The sequence below is a fragment of the Myxocyprinus asiaticus genome, chromosome 38, assembly GCF_019703515.2.
Source record: "Myxocyprinus asiaticus isolate MX2 ecotype Aquarium Trade chromosome 38, UBuf_Myxa_2, whole genome shotgun sequence".
NCBI lineage: Eukaryota > Metazoa > Chordata > Actinopteri > Cypriniformes > Catostomidae > Myxocyprinus > Myxocyprinus asiaticus.
The window spans coordinates 31,123,067-31,145,774 of record NC_059381.1 but is presented as its reverse complement, the minus strand read 5'-3'; the positions used below and the strand labels follow the sequence as shown (position 1 = coordinate 31,145,774).

Here is a 22,708-nt window from a genome sequence, read left to right as displayed (position 1 = left end):
AAACAACCCTTTTCAATCCCTGTATCTTTTCTTAGACTCTCTCTCTCTCTCACTTTGTCCCCTCTCTCTCTTTGAATGGATAAAGCTAATATTTAGAAGTCATATCATCTTTATTTGTTTGGGATTTATGCAAATGATTCCAAGCCGACCATTTCGGGGGCTCTGCTGGACTCATTTTAAGATTGTGAGGCGAAAGTGGGCGAAATGTCAGACAATACAGTATCACCAAATAGAGTTACCTGCTCTATTGAGCGAGAGAGAGAGAGAGAGAGAGTGAAAATTGCAGTTAGTGCAGCAGAAACAACCCTTTCTTTTGGCATCAAGGATCGCATAGCAACAGTACATCTCAAAGCCAGAGAAACAGATGCATATCCTTGAAGAAGACCAAGGAAGATGTGTCAAAGGTAGGAATCGATCTGTACTTTACAGATGAGGGAGTTAGTGCATTGTTTGCTAATGCACTTTAACTGTAATGCCTTTTGTCATTCATCCATATCTGAGACTGCATTGATGTGGCAGCCAGAGAGTGTGCATAAGGTGTTAATACTGTTGTTGTGTGCTAGCTGTATCATATAGGGCTCAGATTTGCAGTTTATTTTGTGACTTTGGCATTTATAAGCTGCGGGTAAGGTGAGGAAACCTAGAAATATCCAGAAAATGAACAAAGATACATAGATATCTTGTTCACCTACAAAGAGAGGATGTTAACAATGCAAAACCACTGTTTTTTATTTTTTATTTATTAGCTGAAATTTTTGGATCTTGGATTATGGATGGTTATTATATTTCCCATGGACATATCAAAGTATGAATATCTACAAAATGTTTAACATTTATAGGGTAAGTTCACCCAAAAATGAATATTTTGTCATAATATCAAAAAAGCGGAATGTCATATGAGTTTGAAACAACATTAGGGTAAATCATGACTTTTTGGGTGAACTATCCCTTGAAGTCTTCTGTTGGCACAACAAAGTATTTTTTAGACACAACGCAGACACGTCAAACAAACGCGTAAATGTTTGAGCTTCCAGAGACAATGCTGACAATCCGAAAGGAACCCAATGTGCTCCTTCTCGTGCTTCTCTGTTGTTAGAGGGGCTGTTTTAATTAACCATCCCACCACCGTGGTGGCGGGTTTCCGATTAGACACAGTAACATGTCACAATGGGAACCATCCAGCTATGAAGCTGTTTGAAGTGCCAACCGGCTTTGTAGGTTTGGAAGTGGGTCACATACATTTCAGATCATGTTAGGTATTTAGAAGGGCACTGTATGTTCTATAGCACAGGAAAGGCCCAGGAAGACAGGCTTAACTATCCAGATAGGTTGAAAATTTGTACATTGCTTTTTTAATGTGCTGTAAACAGGATCTTCAATTAGAAAATGAAGGTGGGACTTAATTTTAAAAACTCTAACCCTGACCATAACCCTGCCCCTACCCCTAAACATACCTGTTCCTCAACCTCAGTACCAACAAATGTGAATGTTGTGAGAATTTTTCAGAACAATATGTTGTTACACAGTAAATTTTTTTGGTGCTTTATTTAGTGCATATCTTGCAGTATAATTTTTTTCTCATAATTTTCGCCAACAGTATGTTTTAAATAAAATTGTTTAATCATCATGTTTCGTCTTTTTCATTTCATCTTCATTAGCAATGACAAATCAAAAAGCCCTAGCCAACGAAAATTTTTATCACTAACTTCATTGACGAGAGTAACACTGCCTGAAAGACCGCTGGTACCTTTTGAGGAAGCCGAAAGCATCTCAACACATCCCACCTTTTTTCTTTTAAATCCATTGTTATTTTCTATGATTGCCATAACCTTTATTAGATTGAATAACACCATTGACTCTCAGCAAGATTTTAGAAAGACTGCGTTACCTACAATGATAGACTGAGGCCGTTTTCTATTCCGTTTTCATTTAAAAACTCCATTTTCAGTTTCCTAACACCATCGTTTTCCAAAGTATACGGTAATGGAGAGCGTTTTCTAAGCATTCCATTTTCGGTGGAGGACAGTGCTGTTCAAGTGTGAATGAGAGGCATAAACATAGCGAAATCAATGCGTCTCAAACGAAAACGTATTAGTGTGGACATGGCTTAAAACAATAATAGCTATTTGGATATCAGTAAACATTATCCGATAACCCACACGTCAGCCGAGGAGTAAAGTCATTTCGGGGGAAGAGCAAGTTATTACATTCTGATGAAAGATTACGGAGATATTTGTAGCAAATAATGTCAATATCCATACTTTGAGACTGCCATTAAGCAAGATTGCCATAAAGCAGTCTTTCCTGTTATAATTAATTTAACTATCGAATTCGTTCTGTACTCATGTCCTCATGTGCCTTTGCAGTGTTGGCTGGCTCTTGAAATCTAAATATAATATATTCTGTCTGAAAGCAATTAATCCACCGCATGCTGCCATGATCTTATCTGTGTATGCAGACAGGCGCAAGAGTTCATGTCTTTGTGTGTCTGATCTTTCATCTTTAATAATGTCCTTCATGAGCACAAGGGATTTTTTCACAAGTGGATCACGGATTGCTGATGATGTTACACCCTAAAATCTCTCTGTGCATCTGATGTCATGCATTCATCCCTCGGAGAATGCGGCATACTGTATGTGTGCTATCTGCTACTTGTCCAGTACAATCTCTTTGTCAACCTAGAATCTCTTGTTTCTCACCCAGTGTGACATTTCAAAGGTCTGGTTAGCATCTTCTTGGCTTTTGAAGATGATATTTGTTGGCATAATGGTAGTGGATGATATTTAGTGGGATTTACATATTGGTGATGGATGGGGGGGGTGAGGAGGTGAGGCAGACTTCTTTATGGGGGGTGGGGTTTGCTCTTGGCATCAACCTGGATAAGCATGTCATCATATCTGACGTGATATGGTTGGGACTGGTCTCAGAACAGCTGTGAACTGTTCAGTTTAGTTATATTGTCTCAAAGTGTCCAAAAACCTCTCTAAACAAATAAAACATTGTGATTGTACATAAAAACTAATTACACATGCAAACACAATGACTAAAGGTTTGCATAACATGCAGACATGATTTTAGTTATGAGATTGCACAGAATGAGTTTCATTTGAGGAATCATTGAGTCTGTTCCAAGTACTTGGCGACATCTCCTTGTGGCCATATGTAATTAGAATGATTGATCACATGATTCTCTGCCCAAATATGTAGGACTATCACCACTGGTTGGAGCAATCTGAACCCAGTCCGATTTGTAACGCTACAGCATTTCCAATGACATCATCTGCTCCAGTAAAGCTAATGTGTTTGTAGCCAAATAGCAGGATACCAGATAGCCAGATACTGTGTGCACATTGTGCTTCGTGTGGGTTATCAAATGATCTATGCATCCGATTACTTTGTGTGTGAGCTTGTTTTAAAGATAATCACCTCCTCTAAGTAATGGTATTTGATATTTTATGTTCTGTTTATTTTTCGTGTAATTAAAAGTGAAAATGCGGCAAATGAGCAACATCTGTTCACATGAAACATGTATGTTAAAGACAAACTTAGCTATTACTAACTATATTTTTTCTGAGTAAAACAAATAGGCTGGTTGTACTCTACTCTTTGAGCATTTTCCAAGAACATATGACGCATGGCAATTTCATGAGTTTGTTTTTACCAATTACAATAATATATACAGTGCAAAAATTGTAATAAATTATCAGAATGGAACTTCTGATTTGTCTGCAAATTTCAAAGCACTTGTTCAGTGTTGGTCATAATGCATACATGCATTGTAAAGTATTGTCTAAGCTTTAAAAAGATGCCTATTTTGTATTGGTCAAGACTGTAGTTATTAATATTTTGTTATTATATATTTTTTTATAATATAATTTTTTTTCTTGCGGTCCAGCTGGCTTAAAGGGTTAAAGATTGAAAAATGTCCCCTGCATTATTACTTGTTAGCATTTTATTTACTTACTGTAAATCTCAGATTTTCTCAATGTAGAGTATGAAATGTAAATATTTGTCGCTCTTACATATCATCTATTTCTCCTCTTACAGCTGACATCATATCCACGGTTGAGTTCAACTCTACAGGAGAGCTCTTGGCCACTGGGGACAAAGGCGGACGAGTGGTGGTCTTCCAGAGGGAACAGGAGGTAATTTTGCCTCAACAATATATTCTTTATAATCTCAAGAAGCTTCTGAAATCTGATTGGATGAGCCATGTTCAGAGGTGTTGTTAAATAACCAATGGACTCACACCTGTGACCTCACATCGTTTGAATTCTGTTAATGCGGCATTGCTTTAGTGTTGCATGTCTCCTGTCAACAAGGAAGTTTTCCGTGACCCCAACCTCAAAATTGGCAAGATTGTTATGTCTGAAACTACATAAAATAATAAACAATACCATATAAGGAATGCATCTTTTAGATGTGTGGTTTGCCTGAGTCAAACACATGGTTGTTGAACAAACTAGTCTGAAGTCAAATTAATTTGCCTTGATTTGGTGGTAGAGCCTCATGATGACATTAAATAAAACATGTAGCATGATATTGATTGTAGCTCGGCTTCAGTCAACATGTATACACATTAATCAGACCACAGTTGCTGACGTCCTTCTTTCAAATATTCGAATATGCACGTGTCATGTGTACTTGGGATAAAAAGATAAAAACTGTAGCTTTACTACGCAAAAGCCTGCTGGAGATCGATTATAACTGCGCATGTCAACATGCCTCGCTTGGCCCATTGCTCTGTAAGACTTTTACTGAGTCCTTTATGTTTTTATAGATCCTAAAATGATAGTTTATCTTTATTCAACTGTCTTTTATTAACTGAAATGGCTTTTTTTGTGTCGGTAGTGAACCATCTATGATGTTGTGTCTGAAAACTGTTTCAGATCTAAAACCCCCCTCAATTTTTTGTCTAGCAGCACAACGGTGTGAAACCCCGCCGTCTACCCCGCCTCCTCGCATCATCTTTAAAGAGATTTCATGGTGTCTGTTAATCCACACCATGATTCATGCCCCACTCTGTTCCAGACCCCCATTTAACCCCCTCCCTCCCACAGAGGGGAAATCTGTTTCCATTAATACCCCCATCTTCTCTCAGCCTGTCTGAATTCTGCTTATTGATTTAGATGCTTCCCAAGGTGAGAACTGACCCTGAAGGTTTGCATGGTCTGATCGGTATTGAGATATTCCTCTAATCCCAGATCACCTTTGTGCCATGAGATCATAACCTGCCTCACATTTCACGGCCTTCAGGAACAAAGAAAATGGAAGAATTCAACACTTGTTGTAGATTCTGTTTTTGGCCGTAAAAGAGCTACAGTACGACAGTGGGATAATGCTTACACAGAGGGACATAATATGAGCCAGTGTTGAGGCTGAAATTTCCAATTAACATTTGTTTGCGCTGCCGCTGATTGTCCTATATGCATAATTAACTTCAAGCATTTCCATGCGGAGCACTATTTGAATTGTAAATGTAGTCCTCTGATGATGTGGGATACATTTGTAATGCATAATAACATACTGTAAACAAAGGAAATGCACAAAACATCCAATTTAGGCACAACAAACTTTTTAGGGTGGGAAATCGAGAAGCAATTCTTTGAGATTAAAATTTTTTCACAATTGTTTATACAATACAATTGATTTCTGAATTGTTATTGGGTGTTCTTCAAGTTCGGGCAGTTTCATGTCCCATGGGTTGATTTTATCAAAATAAACAGATTTCAACTTTTTAATTTTTGTTAAATGAAGGTCACAATAAAAACTGATTTGGAAACTTTTTACCAGGACTTCATCCTTTATTTTTGGTACACTTCAAATGCCTTTTATGTTCAGATTTTATTGTTTTAGCCTTGTCCCAGACCCAGATTTTCTATATTAAACTATACAAATCCTTTATAAAAATACAAATTATTACATGTTTAAAATGTATTATCTAAACACAGCATGAAATAAACAATTTCAATATTTAAAGTGTACAAATATTATTTAATTGTGTGTATTTAGGATACATAAAATTAAGACATTAGCATTGGCAAGACAGAGGATGACCATTTTATTTTCAAATCATTAAAAATGTCATTTGTTCGTTCAGCGTCATTTCCAGCACAGGAATCTACTAAGGCCGAAACATACTCTGAACGCAGACACATCTTGCAATGCAAGCTCGCTTTCACATGTCGTTGTGTTCTGAAATGTGTCAGACCGCAATTCATAACGCAACTACGCGTTGCATTCTCAGTGTTGCCTCAAGGGGCACTATTGTGAGATTAGTGTGAACTGTCCACTTCTACAGTGAGTTTTCTCTTTCAAGTAAACTACTGTCATGGCATAACAAAAGTTTTAAGAGAGTGTTGCTGAGCAAGTAAGTTAAAGTCAGTAAATTTATAGCAACTTACCAGAATAATAACATTCAGTTTAATGACACAGACGATTGAAAACAACTCTATCGCCCCCTTGAGCACTAAGATTTGTTCCTGCCATGGTAACGGACCATGTGTTGGCAATGCGGTGGCCAAGTGCTTGTGTCTGCATTCACATACTTGCGTAGACTGTGTTTTTAGCCTTTAAACACAATACAGAATTTGAGATGTACTGGAAATGACACTGTGGTGGGAAATTTCATGACTTTCAGAAACAAATTACATAAATCTTCTTGGGTGCATGTACATACACTGTTGGGCATTGTTAGTAAACAATAATAATAATAATAATAAATAGTGAGAGTGTGAAAAATGTTTTAATAAGACTTTACTTAAAATCCACAGTGCTAAAAGTGCCAGAAGTTGAAGAAACACATTATTGTTATCATTTGACAACAGGCTGCAGAGGGCAGTGAATGCAACAATAATAATTTTTCCAAATATTGTCAATTTTTTCTTCCTTCAAATTGTTAAATGAATAGTTAATGGAATCGTTAAGTAGAAACGGGATCAGCTCCCTTGAAATTCTTTATATTAATCCATTGACCATTAACACTCAAAAATGTCAATTCTGATGTAATGTATCACTCAAATGATTTCCTTTCTCCATGGAACACAAAAGGAGATGTTAGGCTGAATGTTAGGGATTAAAAGCTTTTACTTTAATTGAATGAAACAAGATGCAACAAAAGTTAATGGTGGTCATTCTTCCTAACATCTTTGGTGTTCCATAGAAGAAAGAAAGTCATACGTGTTTGGAACAACATGAGAGTGGTTAATTGATGAGGGAATTTTAATTTTGTGTGAACTAAATTTTGTGTATACCATTTTTTATCTTGTTTTAACCATAAATACTTACTCCATTGCAGAGTAAGAACCAGCCTCACCGTCGGGGGGAGTATAATGTTTACAGCACCTTTCAGAGCCATGAGCCTGAGTTCGACTACTTGAAAAGCCTGGAGATTGAGGAGAAGATCAACAAGATCCGCTGGCTGCCTCAACAAAATGCCGCCTATTTCCTCCTCTCCACCAATGGTGAGCCAATCATCCTCGTATGATTTATCTGGAAGCTTTCACTTCCCTGCTGAAAAACAAACAAACAAAAAACCAGCATGTTTTAGATGCTGATCTCCAGCACGGGATGTTGGTGTGCTGGTGTCCCTGTTAGGCATTTTAACCAACCTATCCAGACCACTTCATGGGTCAGCCAGCTTTAAGCAACGTTTTGTGGTCAACAGCATGGATTTGCTGGTTCATCAGCTAGACCAGCACTAATCAGCATAAACCAGCATTGGAAATTTGGGACGTAATGGTTCAAATTTCTTTAGGTTTGGTTTGTATCATGGTTGTGGTCACAGTTTTGGTTTGGTTTGGTCAATCCTTCGTACGTCACTATTAGTGGTGCACTGATTAGGAAACGAGGCTGATACAGATTACTGATATTTTAACTGATCTTCCAATTTTGATCCAAATGCCGACATTTATTTTACATTTATATGAACCCCTTTTCACCCCACTTTTACTTGCATTCATCAATTACACTGCAGTTTTTTCCCCCTCTGAAAGTACAGATTCTGTGAAAGAGAAAAATGACCATAATTAATGTTGGGTAATTCAGTGAAACCGGTGCCTTTTCCATTTCAAAAAGGTGATTTTTACAGTAAATTTCTAAAGATTTTTAACATTTTATCAGACAAAGAATGTCTTTAAGTGTTTATAAATTATCAATTGTTTTTTGTACAAAATCATGGTAACCAGGGATGGCAATTTAAGATTGTCTCTTATGGGCAAACATTACAAAATATATGATAAAGTGATTAAAAAAGAGGAGACACTTGTATTTGTAGAGTTCACATCCTAAGAGGATGATGATGTCATTATGATTTTTATTTTTTTATTTTTTTCATTTTATTTATAGAATTGTACATTATTTGTAGGGATGTCCCAATACCGATACTTGTAATCTTTGTAGCTCGAGGCACATACAGACTACATATATATTTAATAAATAGCAGCCTTTTGGGGTTTAATAATCACATTGGTTCATGTAGCGACCTACTTTTCCAGAGGTGAGAAGCTACTGTCAAAAACACAGAAACGGAAAGGGTTTGACTCCAAAATAAAAGCTCAATTTAAATAGAAAAAACTACGACATAAATATATCACTACTGTATAGTAATATTCACTGTTATACTACTACTACTACTAATAATAATAATAAATCAATTGTATTATATTTAAGCAATATCTCACATCTGTGATGCTCTGATGCACTTTATTTGACAAAAATAACTCCAATGTTGTATTTTGGATTGTGCGGTGAGGCTCTGTATAAAAGCAATTTATTTATTATATATTAATATAATACAATATTATGATGCAAAGTAATTGTTCATTAAAGTTTTAATTCATTCATTTAGACAAAATTTTGATGATAAAATTAACAAAAACTGTTGATATGGAAAAAAAACACACAAAAAAAACAGGTACAGTGAGTACAAAAAGAAAATATCTGTACTCGTTCTAAAAAAGTGCCATCAGAACATCAACAATTATTTGAATAAAGAGTTATGATGCTAACAGGGTTGACACAACTTTGAGTCTTAAAAAAAAATATTATGTCCACTACAACATACACACACACACACACACATATATATATATATATATATAGAGAGAGAGAGAGAGAGAGAGAGAGAGAGAGAGAGAATAAATGTGAATACTAGCTTTTATTTCAATTTTTTTTTTTTTTTTTTTTTTTTATCAAAATGTGCATATTTGCTAATACCCAAAGAGAAGTTGGGGTTTAGGGACCAAAGGGCTGGGGGACATGCAAAAAGTCATTCTCATAAAGAAAGATTATAAAAAAAACTTAAAAATAAAATACAGGTACTGGATTTTTTTTGTTAGGGAAATTGCCTATACGTCGTAAAAGTTGGCATTAGCTATTTATTGTTAAAGTCATCGTTTACACATATAGGGACACTAAATGCACCAATTTTGCAGAATGAACCTGCTGAAAATGTACATCCTACAATTCATACACATCTAATATTTATATTTTCAGAGGCTTAAATATGACATGAACCACAATAGAAACATGTTCTATCAGGAAGACGTGCAGACTTGAGTGAAATTTAAGATTACATTTATTTGATGAATATAAAACAGAAAATGTAATGTCTCTCTTTGGCGTAAGCCCCGTCTTGCGGTCCGAAGAACTTGTACTCGGAACTGTCATATCCTGCCGGAGATAGGAGGCAGGGGCGAGGAGCCTACCCCCGTAAAGGACAGGACTCAACTGGTGGCGGTGGGGTGGTGGAGGTTGCCGTGTTAGCACACTGAAACAGCAGTGTGATAGATTGTGAGCAGATTTATAAAGCAATGGCTTACGTGTAATTGGCTAGGAGTTACCTAGCTAATGGTGCGATGACGTACAGCTGCTAGTCTTCCTGCTAGAACTACGCTGCGCTTACATTTCCGTACCATATACTTTTTTTCACCCCGAATGGAAATTCATGCTAGACTAAGCTAGCCTTTTCAGCAGAGTTAGCAATTTTTATTTCAAAATACATGTCTGCAAGTGATGATAGAAATCTCAGATTAATTAAAATGTAACTTTCTTTTTAATTTGCTGTGCCTATTGTAGTTGATGTTAAATGGCTTAAGATGATGTGTTTTTGCAAAGTGGCTGGGAAGTAAACGTATCAAACTCTATATACAAACTCACATACAGTATGTCAGTCTTCTAAAATGGATGGTGTGCATGCAAGTGTAGTCCTGTTTTTGGACACATCAGAGATGTTAGGGATACAGGCAACAGCAAAGTTTAATCAGGAGATATATCAAATAAGATCAATATCTCCCAAGTAACCTGTCTATTTGTGTCGTGCCAGCTAAGTTCACTCCCTTTGCTGGCTCTTTGGCTTCCTGTGGATCATTAGATTGAATTTCTCTCTTCTCCTAACATCACAAACACTGCTCCCTCCTTCCCTTTTTGTTAGTCATGTTTTACATGATCTCTCCTCCCAGATAAAACTGTGAAGCTATGGAAAATCAGTGAGAGAGATAAGCGACCAGAGGGCTACAATCTGAAGGATGAAGATGGAAGGATACGGGACCCCACCACCATCACAGCTCTGAGGGTAAGTCATGTTACCTACGACTGCCATAATAGTATTCTCTGCCTTAGATGGCACGCCCAATGATCGCCAACAGTCCGTTCACTGACCGTTAGGGCTAGGCAATATATATAACATTTCACAATATGATTTGGCTGGCGATACGAAATTAAGCAATATCGTAAATATGCAGATGATTTAATGTATTTTTTAAGTAGACAATGTTTCCTAAACAGCGCATAATTAGATGAATTTCAAGATTCTTCAGGGTTCATAATGCACTGTTTTCAGCATTCTCAGAGCGGTTCACGTCTTTTTGAATGCAAAGTGCTGCAGGTTCACCCATTCGCGCAATTCCAAACATTTGAAACCGCTTAAAGTTATTTTACAAATCTAAAAACTTGACAGTTTTTCAGAAATAGAGGACAGCATTTCACCAGATTTTGTAATTGGAACATTGTAAACTGTCCATATACACTGACTCAATATACAGTTTGACTCTAAAGTGGACTTTCAGTGTTCTGCCAAAAAAAAAAAAAAAAAACTCCAGGTGAAGAAAATACGACAGAAATGTATTACTATTGTATAAAACAAATGGTAATAATAATAATTCAGTATCATTCAATCAATTCAGTATTCATATTATAATTATAAACTTGACTGGACATTTATAAGTCATATTCAGCTTGGTTCCCAAATATAAGTGAGTGAAGTGACGCACTGTTCATGCACAAAGTTTTTTGGGAAAAATATATGTAGGTAAAAAAAACATTTAATTACTGTATTGTTGTATTATTGCATAAACCTTTTTCTTTTATTATATTCTAAATTAAATACCATTCTTTCTTGCATTTATGTAGTTAAAAACTGTAAAAACATGCCTTCATTATCTTGTCATTATCAAAATGTATTACTAGATTTTTATACATTTTGAATCTACTTGGCCACAATGGAATTAAAAATTCTGATTTAAAATCACTTATGTCATTTCTGAGCAAATACACAATTATAAAGAAATATTTTGAATATCATCAATAGGTGAAAAATATCGAGATTTATTACACAGGTCTCTGAAATATTCTGTTCTGATTGGTCAATGGAGCCATCTAGCGGTCTGATATTTCTGGGTAATAACCTTAAAAAGACATATCAGACCGGTCATCCGGGTATTGCAAGTAATTTTTCCTACTCGGATCACTGTGTGATCTCAACAAGTAAGCTCATAAAATAATTTCAACTCAAATCAATGTTTCATGTCCATTTATTTATTTATTTGGCAATTTGTCTTGTAATAAGCTGGATAATGAGCAGTCGGATGGTAATTATTTACTAAATAAACGCAAACAGAACTCCGACGCAAACCGGAGGTGCAAATCAGCTGTTCGGCAATTTATTTCTTCTCACATAATAAAATAATTACCACACAGATCAATATTTCATGTCCATTTATTTATTTGTTTGGTTAGTAGCCATGTAATAAGCAGGATAATGTACAGTCAGCAGGTTATTATCGCAAAATAAACCCCTTTAGGGTGATCACACTGTTGGGGTTTATTTTGACTGTACATTATCCCTTACATAATTTATCGCCCAGACCTATTGACAATCTGATGTGTATTGCACACAAAACGCGAGTGGTGGCTGAAATCGCCAGCTTAGATCTGATTGAGTCAGGACGCACAGTCTGCCTGGAAACAACATCGTGTTTACAAGGCACCAGGCAACAAGCGCTTTTGAGGATTAAATAATCACTGGATTTGCCATATTGTCCAGGTTATTCGCATCAAATCTTTTAAAGATATTCAGAGTTTTGTTTGAAGTGCTTAACAGCTAGATATCCTCAAGCCGGATTTTATATTTAGCAAATTATGACTGTCAAATAATACGTCCTTATTATTTTTGAATGGCCAGAATTTCTGATCACAAAGTCTGTACACATTTTCCACAACCGTTCAAAGAGACGATCGTGACATAATTTGAATTTAGTTATCTATCTCAAAGCTGGTCTGTAAGGCTTTGTTCACACTGCAGGAAAAATCTGATTTATTCTAAAACTTGAAGACTTAAGACTGACTGTTCAGACTGCAGGTTATATGTGGAGAGATCTGATTTTGATATACTTTTGTTAGCACGTCCACGTTAGTTGTCATAGTAAGGATGAAAACTTGCATATTCACTATGTGTGAGAGTTTTGCAATTGATGTTTTCTTGAGGGCATTATCAAATATTACATTCTTCAGAAACAATGGCTTAAAAAACGAGAGCCTGTTGTCCTTTATTTTAATGGGTAGTGAAGCATCCCATATTCACATGTGTCATTCAATACCTTATCACGCTGTGGTGGCTCGTAGCCGGTGTGTGTTACCACACCTTAGCGCATCTCTTTTGGTGAGTAAAGTCAATATATGTATTATTTTAGAGGTTTGCATGCTTTGGCTGCCCTGTAACATATACATGACACATGGGTGCCTTCCACTGAGAAGTGATCATCCCAATGCGCTATTCCCCTCATAGACTTTACCTTTCACTGTCGGAGCTGAAAGGTGTAATAAAACAGTCATTCTGAACACCCTTTTTGATTCATTTTTAATTGAAAATATTATTGTAAAGATCCTACAGCAGTGAGAGTCCCCCAGCCACTGGGGGTTGCATCAGGAAGGGCATCCGGCGTAAAACCTGTGCCAAGTCAAATATGCGGATCACAAATGGTCTGCTGTGGCGACCCATGATGGGAGCAGCCGAAAGAAGAAGAAGAAGACTGTAAAGACAGTGTGGTCATCATTATTGGTTTCCCTTTGAAGTGCCTTGTGAAAGCATCATTTAAGCCATTTGGAATGCAGGACATGTCTTCGCGACAAAACAACCTGTCACGCACAATGAATGAGTAAAATAAAAATGATCTGACTGTTCAGACTGAGACGCAGTAAGACAAATCTGATTTTTATCGGATTCCAAACCACCTATGAATGTGGTTTGGATCAGGCTTGTAAAAATCTGATTTTTTTTTTTGTTTTTGTCCTGTTCAGAGACTAGAGTTCTAGAGACTGTTATGTGTGAAAATCCAAGGAGATCAGCAGTTACAGAAATACTCAAACCAGCCTATCTGGCACCAACAATCATGCCACGGTTCAAATAACTGAGTTCACATTTATTCCTCATTCTGATGGTTGATGTGAACATTAACTGAAGCTCCTGACCTGTATCTGCATGATTTTATGCATTGCACTGCTGCCACACGATTGGCTGATTAGATAATCACATGGAGGATTGTTGGTGCCAGACGGGCTGGTTTGAGTATTTCTGTAACTGCTGATCTCCTGGGATTTTCACACACAACAGTCTCTATAATTTACTCTGAATGGTGCCAAAAACAAAAAACATCCTGTGAGTGGCAGTTCTGTGGACGGAAACGCCTTGTTGATGAGAGAGGTCAACAGAGAATGGCCAGACTGGTTCGAATTGACAAAGTCTACGGTTACTCAAAAAACCACTCTACAATTGTAGTGAGAAGTATATCATCTCAGAATGTTATTCTGAGATGCGGGTTGGTGCTGTTTTGGTGGCACGAGGGGGACCTACACAATATCAGGCAGGTGGTTTTAATGTTGTGACTGATCGGTGTAAATGCTGTGTTGATACTCTGGTCTTTTCTCCATGGAATCATTAGATTGATGCCAATCAAGAATTTTTTTGTCATTTCTCCCTCTATTATTCTTCTCCCTCAATATACACACTGTAACTTTTTTCTCTTGTAATTTTTAAGGAATGAGAATGTATAAATACTACAGGAAAAAAACTGGTTAACAGGGTTTGTCCAGCAAAAATAGTGCAAGAAGTAGTTCACCCAAAATTAAAATTATTTTATCATTCACTCACCCTCATGCTGTTCCAAACCTGTATGGATTTCTTTTTTCCATAGAACACTGAAGATGATGTTAGGCAGAATGTTAGAGACCGACAGCCTCAGTCACCATTCACTTTCATTGCATCTTTTTTCCATGAAATGAAAGAGAATGGGGACTGAGGCTAACATTCTGCCTAATTTTCAGTTGTTGATGAACTATCCCTTAAAATGTAAGGCCAAAAGAAGCCAAAGCCCACCCACCCATGTTGCAGAGCTAATGGCTTCCCTCAGTTCAAGAAATTTTACTGTTGTAATATGATATTGATTTATGCCGGCAGTCATCCACTCAGAAATGTATCAATATTTCAACCCCAGTATTACTTTAATCATGTCATTTAACAATGATGTCAAATTTTCTTCACTGAGTTTGGATTGATCCCTTATGTAATAGGTGACTTAGTAGATCGATTTAAAATAAATTATGTGAGTGGGAGATGGACTTCTCAGACTTTACTGAAACTTAATAGATTGTCCAAAGCTTGCAGACACTGTTGAAGCCCTTCTGGTTCTCATATCATTACTGCCAGTATAAGTGATATCCACACTTAGAAAACAGCTCAAATTAAGCGGAAAGCTATTGTACTTAAAGTATTAAAGGAATACTTTTATGGTGCTTTGTTGTTGTTTTCTGGAGCTTTTTTTTGGGGGGGGGGGTCCCCATTGGCTTTCATTGTATAGAATAGAGCAGCCAGAACATGCTTAACATCTTTTGTGTTCCATGAAAGAATGTAAGTCAGTCAGTAAGTCAGTCAGTCAGTAAGTCAGTCAGTAAGACAGTCAGTAAGTCAGTCAGTAAGTCAGTAAGTAGGGCTGGGCTCCTATTGATATAGGCCCAGTACCACAATCATAGGCAGGAAGACCTGCTTCCTCCAATGTCTCCTTTTGCAGTCCCTTACTACCACCCAGTCTTTTACCTGCCTATGAATATCACAAAGCACAGCAGAGAGGTTTGCACAATAACGCAACACTTCATCCTCACACTGGTCAGTATCAGGCAACTGTCTTTTTTTGTGGTCCAATTCCCATGTTAAGAGGCCTGCCAAACAAAATTTCAAATGGGCTCAAACCATTTCTTTTCCTGAGCCTTGCCCGCATCTGCATTAACACCAATGTTGTCCAGTTTCAACCGAACATTTGACCAATTTGTTTTTTTAGTGTGCCATTTTCTCTTTCCACTGCTCCCCCACTCTTAGGGTGGTAGGCGCAGTGTGTTGTCATATAAATTCTCAAATACTGACCGGTGTGACTTAGGGATTGAGTCACAAAGTTGGTTCCATTGTCACTGCTAATTTTCCCTGGAATGCCCCATCTGGGTATTATTTCTAGCGTTAGCACATATTACACATATTTGACAACACTTTTGGGCATAAATGGAAAACTCCTTTGTGAACCAGTACCTATTTATTTCACTGTCATACGGGTTTGGAACGAAATAAGGGTAACGGAAGTATCGTTTGAATTAGAAAAATCGTACATATAAATATTTGGGTTGCCAAATCTTGGACAGATCCAGGTATCTAGACCCGCATCCATAATTCATTCCGCATGAATTCATCCCTCACGGTTTCTCTTGATAATACAGTAGTGGCTCTGGATAGAGTAACACTGTAGTCCACTGGAGACCAGAGCTGGAAGCAATGAAATACAGTACACTACACTCCCACAAGTGTGTGTGTGTGTGTGTGTGTGTGTGTGTGTGTGTGCAGAAGTAGGACATTTATCACTTTGTGCAGGCTGAGCCGATTAGAAAAGGAGATAAAGGGGGAGGTGAGGTTGGATACCTCACAGGGAGTCCACTGGGTACATTTGAAGTCAGAAGTTTACATACACCTTAGCCAAATACATTTAAACTCAGTTTTTCACAATTCCTTACATTTAATTATAGAAAACATTCCCTGTCTTAGGTCAGTTAGGATCACTATTTTAAGAATGAGAAATGTCAGAATAATAGTAGAGAGAATTATTTATTTTAGCTTTTATTTCTTTCATCACATTCCCAGTGGGTCAGAAGTTTACATACACTTTGTTAGTATTTGGTAGCATTGCCTTTAAATTGTTTAACTTGGGTCAAATGTTTTGGGTAGCCTTCCACAAGCTTCTTAGAATAAGTTGCTGGAATTTTGGCCCATTCCTCCTGACAGAACTGGTGTAACTGAGTCAAGTTTGTAGGCCTCCTTGCTCGCACACACTTTTTCAGTTCTGCCCAGATATTTTCTATCGGTTTGAGGTCAGGGCTTTGTGATGGCCACTCCAATACCTTGACTTTGTTGTCCTTAAGCCATTTTCATCAAGTCATTGTCCATTTGGAAAACCCATTTGTGATCGAGCTTTAACTTCCTGGCTGATGTCTTGATGTTTCTTCAATATATCCACATAATTTTCCTTCTTCATAATGCTATCTATTTTGTGAAGTGCATTAGTCCCTCCTGCAGCAAAGCACCCCACAACATGATGCTGCCACTCCCATGCTTCACGGTTGGGATGGTGTTCTTCGGCTTGCAAGCCTCACCCTTTTTCCTCCAAACATAACAATGGTCATTATGGCCAAACAGTTCAACTTTTGTTTCATTAGACCAGAGGACATTTCTCCAAAAGGTAAGATCTTTGTCCCCATGTGCACTTGCAAACTGTATTCTGTTTTTTTTTTTTTTTTTGACGATTTTGGAGCAGAGGCTTCCTTGCTGAGCAACCTTTCAGGTAATGTTGATATAGGACTCATTTTACTGTGGATATAGATCCTTGTCTACCTGTTTCCTCCAGCATCTTCACAAGGTCCTTTGCTGTTGTTCTGGGATTGATTTGCACTTTTCGCACCAAACTACGTTCATCTCTAGGAGACAGAATGCATCTCTTTCCTGAGCGGTATGATGGCTGCATGGTCCCATGGTGTTTATGCTTGCGTACTAATGTTTGTACAGATGAATGTGGTACCTTCAGGCATTTGGAAATTGCTCCCAAGGATGAACCAGACTTGTGGAGGTCCACAAATTTTTTTTTCTGAGGTCTTTGCTGATTTCATTTGATTTTCCCATGATGTCAAGCAAAGAGGCACTGAGTTTGAAGGTAGGCCTTAAAATACATCCACAAGTACACTTCCAATTGACTCCAATTAGCCTATCAGAAGCTAATTGTCTAAATGTCTAAAGGCTTGACATCATTTTCTGAAATTTTAGATGTCCTAAACGACTTGCCAAAACTATAATTTGCTAATATTAAATCTGTGGAGTGGTTAAAAAATGAGTTTTAATGACTTCTACCAAAAGTGTATGTAAACTGTATTTGTGCCCCCACCTGCAGACTGTTACCCATCATGATGAGTGGGCTAGCCCGTGGTTACTGCCTTCATCTGCGACTGCACCTTCAACACCAGGGGATTCACCCTGCAAAATTGTTTCTGCGGGGCAGGGGGAGGGAAGGAAGGAGGTTGTCATTGCCAATAAAATAGTCAATCTTAGACATCTTTAGGATGGTGGAAGATGGGTGCTTTTGTGGTTGACTGGAAAACAAAAGAAGTTGGTGGGATACATCAGGGAATCTCATGAAAAAATGTGCAGTTCATATTTCTCCACAAAATAAAACGAAGTTAGAAATTATTGCATAAAGAAATTGAAGCCTGTTTTAGGACCATTAAGATTTTTTGCATTGTGACATTTAAGCACATTTCCTCCCTAGTTCTTGTTACCATAATGTATCCAGACATTTCACTTTTGAGGCTTTTGTAATTCTTAGAATTCTCAGTGGTGATTTTCATAGATTCTCAATACAGTACTACACTACTTTTTATTTATTTTTTACAGGCAATACAAAAAATACCACCATGACATAAATACTTTAAATTTGAATATTATTATTATTTTCGCCTTATATAAATGAGAATACGATTTTTCTGTATTTCAGTATGGAGAATTGTGAGAGACATTTACTTAATTTGGATGAAAGTAATGTCTTAATGCAAAACATCTTGTTGAATTTCACGAATAAGTGTGCAGGTCTTATTTCTCCCCAAAAACATATGTAAAAAAAAACAAGAAACGGTTAGTTAAAAGAAATTATATTTTGCATAAAACACATGAAGCCTATTTGTAGGACCATTAGGATTTTTTTCAATTGTGACATTATTTTCATGACAAATAAGCACATTTCCCACCAAACTCTCATCGTAATATGTCCGAACATTCTACTTTTGGGTTTTTTGTCATTCTTATTATTCTCAGTGGTGATTTTCATTAGATTATGATTTACAATAATATAATATATAGGCCTAAAATGTTGCCAGCAGTACAACAAATACTATTTTTTGCCAAAAATGCAAACATTTCCATAGACTGTGTCTGGGTCTGTTGACATGTAAAATATTGATTAAAAAAACCACCCACATATTCTCTCAGAATCCAGATGAATTATGATTATGTGGAAGATTTAAAAGCTTTTCTACACTAATATAAAATCTGCAATGCTAGATATATGAATAATGTATAATGTGTGAATAAAGTTTACCCACATATCTATCCCCTCTTATCATTAGTGGCTGAACATCCCAGCAGTCAAACTTAAGGCTTGATTGAGAGATGTAGCAGCCAATAATATAATAACTACCATTAATGTAATAACTGCCAATAATGTAATAATGTTTTTAATAATTTTTTTATTAACCCAGCCAATAATGTAATAGCCAGCCAATAATGTAAGAACTTATTACATTATTGGCTAAACGTTATTACGTTATTGGTTCAGAAATGTTATTACATTATTGGTAAGTTATTACATTACTGACCTTTATTACATTAAGAATGGAAAATGTATTAAGTTATTGGCAGTTATAACTTTAACGGTAGTTATTATATTATTGGCTTCTACAAGAGATAATAGCTTCAATCAATCTTGATTGCTCCTGTCTACTGAATTCATGAGGCTATGCCCAATGGGCTAATTTAATTATTGAAAGCACATGTATTGTCTAGTAGTAATTTGCAAAAAAATAAAATAATAATAATAACAAAAGAAATAATGTTGTTTAAATCATTGTTTTAAAGGTCGTTTTAGGGTTTACAGCAGTACATGTTCATGGTAATAAAGTTTTTAAATGGATTAGACTTAATGAAAAATGTTAATGTCTTATTTTATATTATTTTATTCTAATTTTGGGGTAAAGTATGACCTGAATATTTTTTCACCTTATTCACCCTACTAGTCTTTGATTATAAACTAGCCTAAATGTTTCCACCAACAATGTATTTCTGTCACATTTCAATGAAATAATTGAGGCTAGATGTAATATTTAAGTGTAGAAAGAAATCATGGTACAGGCAGTAGAAAATATATGCAATTACAAATGTATACATCAACAATAGGGCATCCCTCGCCCCACCCCCACCCGCTAATGAAAAAAAGACTGAGTTCCCATGTGTGAGGTGATAATGACCTGCCATGTCAGTGTGTGCTCCTCCTCCACCCCCAACTGCTGGGTGATGAGCGTTCCTCTTCTCTGTACTGATGTCTTCTGTGCTGGATCTGTCATTAGTGAAGGGACGGGCCCATAAAACACGTCATCGGGGAGTCAGACGCTGACTGTGATAGACTACATTTACATTTATGCATTTGGCAGACGCTTATATCCAAAGCGACTTACAGTGCACTTATTACAGGGACAATCCCCCTGGAGCAACCTGGAGTTAAGTGCCTTGCTCAAGGACACATTTGTGGTGGCTGTGGGGATTGAACCAGCAAACTTCTGATTACCAGTTATGTGCTTGCATAGTGCCAGCAAATTTGATGCATGCTTATTGAAACAAAGATAAACATAATATTATGCGACTAAACGTTGCTTTATGGAGAGCTTACAACATACTAAATCTTGCATTAAGAACTGGTGGAGTGACAAAATTAAGCAGCCAGCTTGCATAGTGTACATGACATAAAAGCAGTGCCCTGATAAATGAGGATTTATTTCGGAATCCCCTCTCGGGAGATAATTCCGAAGAGTGCCTCCGCAACACTACGTGCGGAGATGTTGCGCTGAGGCACTTCTTCTGAATATTGCATTGCGTAATCCACCAGGATTAACGGAAAGCGATGCCCGTGTGCTGTCCGTTCTAATCCAGTGAGGTCTATGCCAATTCGTTCGAAGGGGACCTTGATCAGCGGAAGAGGGTGCAATGGCGCTTTTGGAGTTGCCGGCGGATTCACCAGCTGACAGTCACGGCATGCTGCACACCACCGGCAAACATCCCCGTGAATGCCCGGCCAATAGACACGGGCCATGAAACAGCTTAGTGTTTTCCCCTGTCCCAAGTGACCTGCCATCGGATTATAATGAGCCGCCTGGAATAACATTTCCCGATGACTCTTTGGCACTAACAACTGGGTTGTATTTTCGTTTGTCTTAGTGTCCTGCATCACTCTATACAACTGCTCTTTTTTAATTGAAAAATATGGATATGCAAGGGTGATGCCCGGCTGAAGACATTGGCCATCGATCACTATCACTTGGTCAAATGTGTGGTTTAGGGTTTCATCTCGCGACTGCTCTAAGGGAAATCCTCCATCGGAAATTCCCTAAGGGCGGGGAAGGATGACACCTCCCCCGGTGTCAGTCTGATGCGGAACAGATGCAGACGGCCCAGGCCAAGCCTCCCCAGCCAGCACTTCGCCCATCTCACATCGACATGCTTTCTTACAGGACCCATCCACACACAACCCCTTCAATAATAATCGAAAAGCCGGCCAATTATTTCCCAAAGTTAGTGGATGGGTGAGTCAAAGACTAATCACCACCTCGTCATTATGCTTTTGTCCCCGGAACATTATTGTGACAGTCACTATGGTACAATCCTGAATATCCCCGTGCACACAACTCACCCGATTATTTGCATTCAATGCCCCGTTTTGAACCAAGCATTGATGAATGGAGGTTTGATTACAACCTGAATCCACCAAGGCATGGTATGTACCCCCATTGAGGTTATCTGGTACGTCCCTGCTCGATCGGGGGTGGTCTGTGGAGTGTCAGGGACCTGGATCAAGGCTCCCACCTCCATTACCGGGCACAGATCTTGGACATGACACGGCTCCCCGCAACTCCAGCAGACCGGCCCAAGCCTCCCACCCACACCTGTGGCAGCAGGTTCCCTCACCTGGGATGAAAAGAGGGGAGAGGGGGGTTTGGTGGTACAGGGAACCCCCAAGACCGGGGAGCCGGTTTCGGGGGAATGTTCCCCCGTTTCCAGGGGAATGGAACTGGCCGAAAGGGGGGGTGCTTGGATGAGACAACGGGGGGGAAAGGGCATGGGGCGCGCCGGAACACGGATATACCGTCAGATGGTCTTCTTCCAGCTGGACCACTTCGTCCAGCGATGCCGGACGGTGGCACTGGACACACTCCCATTTCGGCAGCCAGGAGACGAACTGCTCCAGCACCACCAAGTTGATAACATCATCGGCATCACTGTTTTCCCTAGCCAGCACCCACCGCCGGCAGGCGTCATGGAACTGCTGAGCAAAGGTAAATGGGTGGCCGACCTCACTTAGCGTCAAAGAGCGGAAGCACTGGCAGTGTTCTTCTGGGCTGCGGCCAACCCATTGCAGGATGGACTTTTTCAATAACTCCTAGTCCAGGAGGTCGGCAACCGGAAGTTGTTGTGCCTCAATCTGGGCTTCCCAGGTGAGCAGCGGCAGAAGATGTACCACCCATTGCTCCTGCAGGCCATCTTAGGACTTTGGCGTGTGCTCAAAGAGCTCGAGGTAGGCCTCCAGATCATCTTGAGGGCCCATCTTTGTAAGGGCAGCGGCCGCTCCCTCCTGGGGTACAAGGCTCTGCAGCACCCGCTGGTCATCCTTCTGGGCCCGCAGCAGTACCTCGAAACGATGCTGCTGCTCTGTGCGTAGGTCCATGAGGGCCTGGTGTTGGGCCTGGTGGATGCTGGCCAGGATCCTGAAGACACTCTCCAGCAGCGACAACTCTGGCAGCGTATCCTCTTCCTCGTTTTCCTAGCTTTTGGCACCATTGTAACAAGTTCAAAGGAATGAGAGAGTGGGAGACGGCGATTCCAACTCAGGAATGTCACTTTTATTTACAAAATAATGCGTTCGTTTCAATGCATAATGCTAAAGCTTCATAAACAAAATGGCATCGGCCAATACACACAAACAGCTTGTCAGCTGGGCTCTCTCTCTCACACACTCTGAGGACTGGCCCTTTTATTTCCCCATCTTTCACTGTGAACACAGAAACAAGCAATTACCAGCAGTTAATCTCA

The 22,708-nt window shown here is 38.5% G+C and overlaps 1 protein-coding gene across 4 annotated transcripts in view; it reads left to right on the top strand.

The window, feature by feature from the left end:
- The window catches only part of LOC127428838 (serine/threonine-protein phosphatase 2A 55 kDa regulatory subunit B beta isoform-like), a 132,749-nt gene that overhangs the window by 96,109 nt on the left and 13,932 nt on the right, over positions 1-22,708 (top strand). For 3 of the 4 annotated variants that reach the window (XM_051677473.1, XM_051677472.1, XM_051677474.1), the window contains exons 2-4: positions 4,048-4,145; positions 7,298-7,463; positions 10,461-10,573. In XM_051677473.1, the coding sequence (XP_051533433.1) occupies positions 4,048-4,145; positions 7,298-7,463; positions 10,461-10,573 (377 nt within the window). Of the gene's footprint in view, positions 1-304; positions 405-4,047; positions 4,146-7,297; positions 7,464-10,460; positions 10,574-22,708 lie in introns of those variants that run through there. The other variant, XM_051677476.1, reaches the window with a different exon arrangement.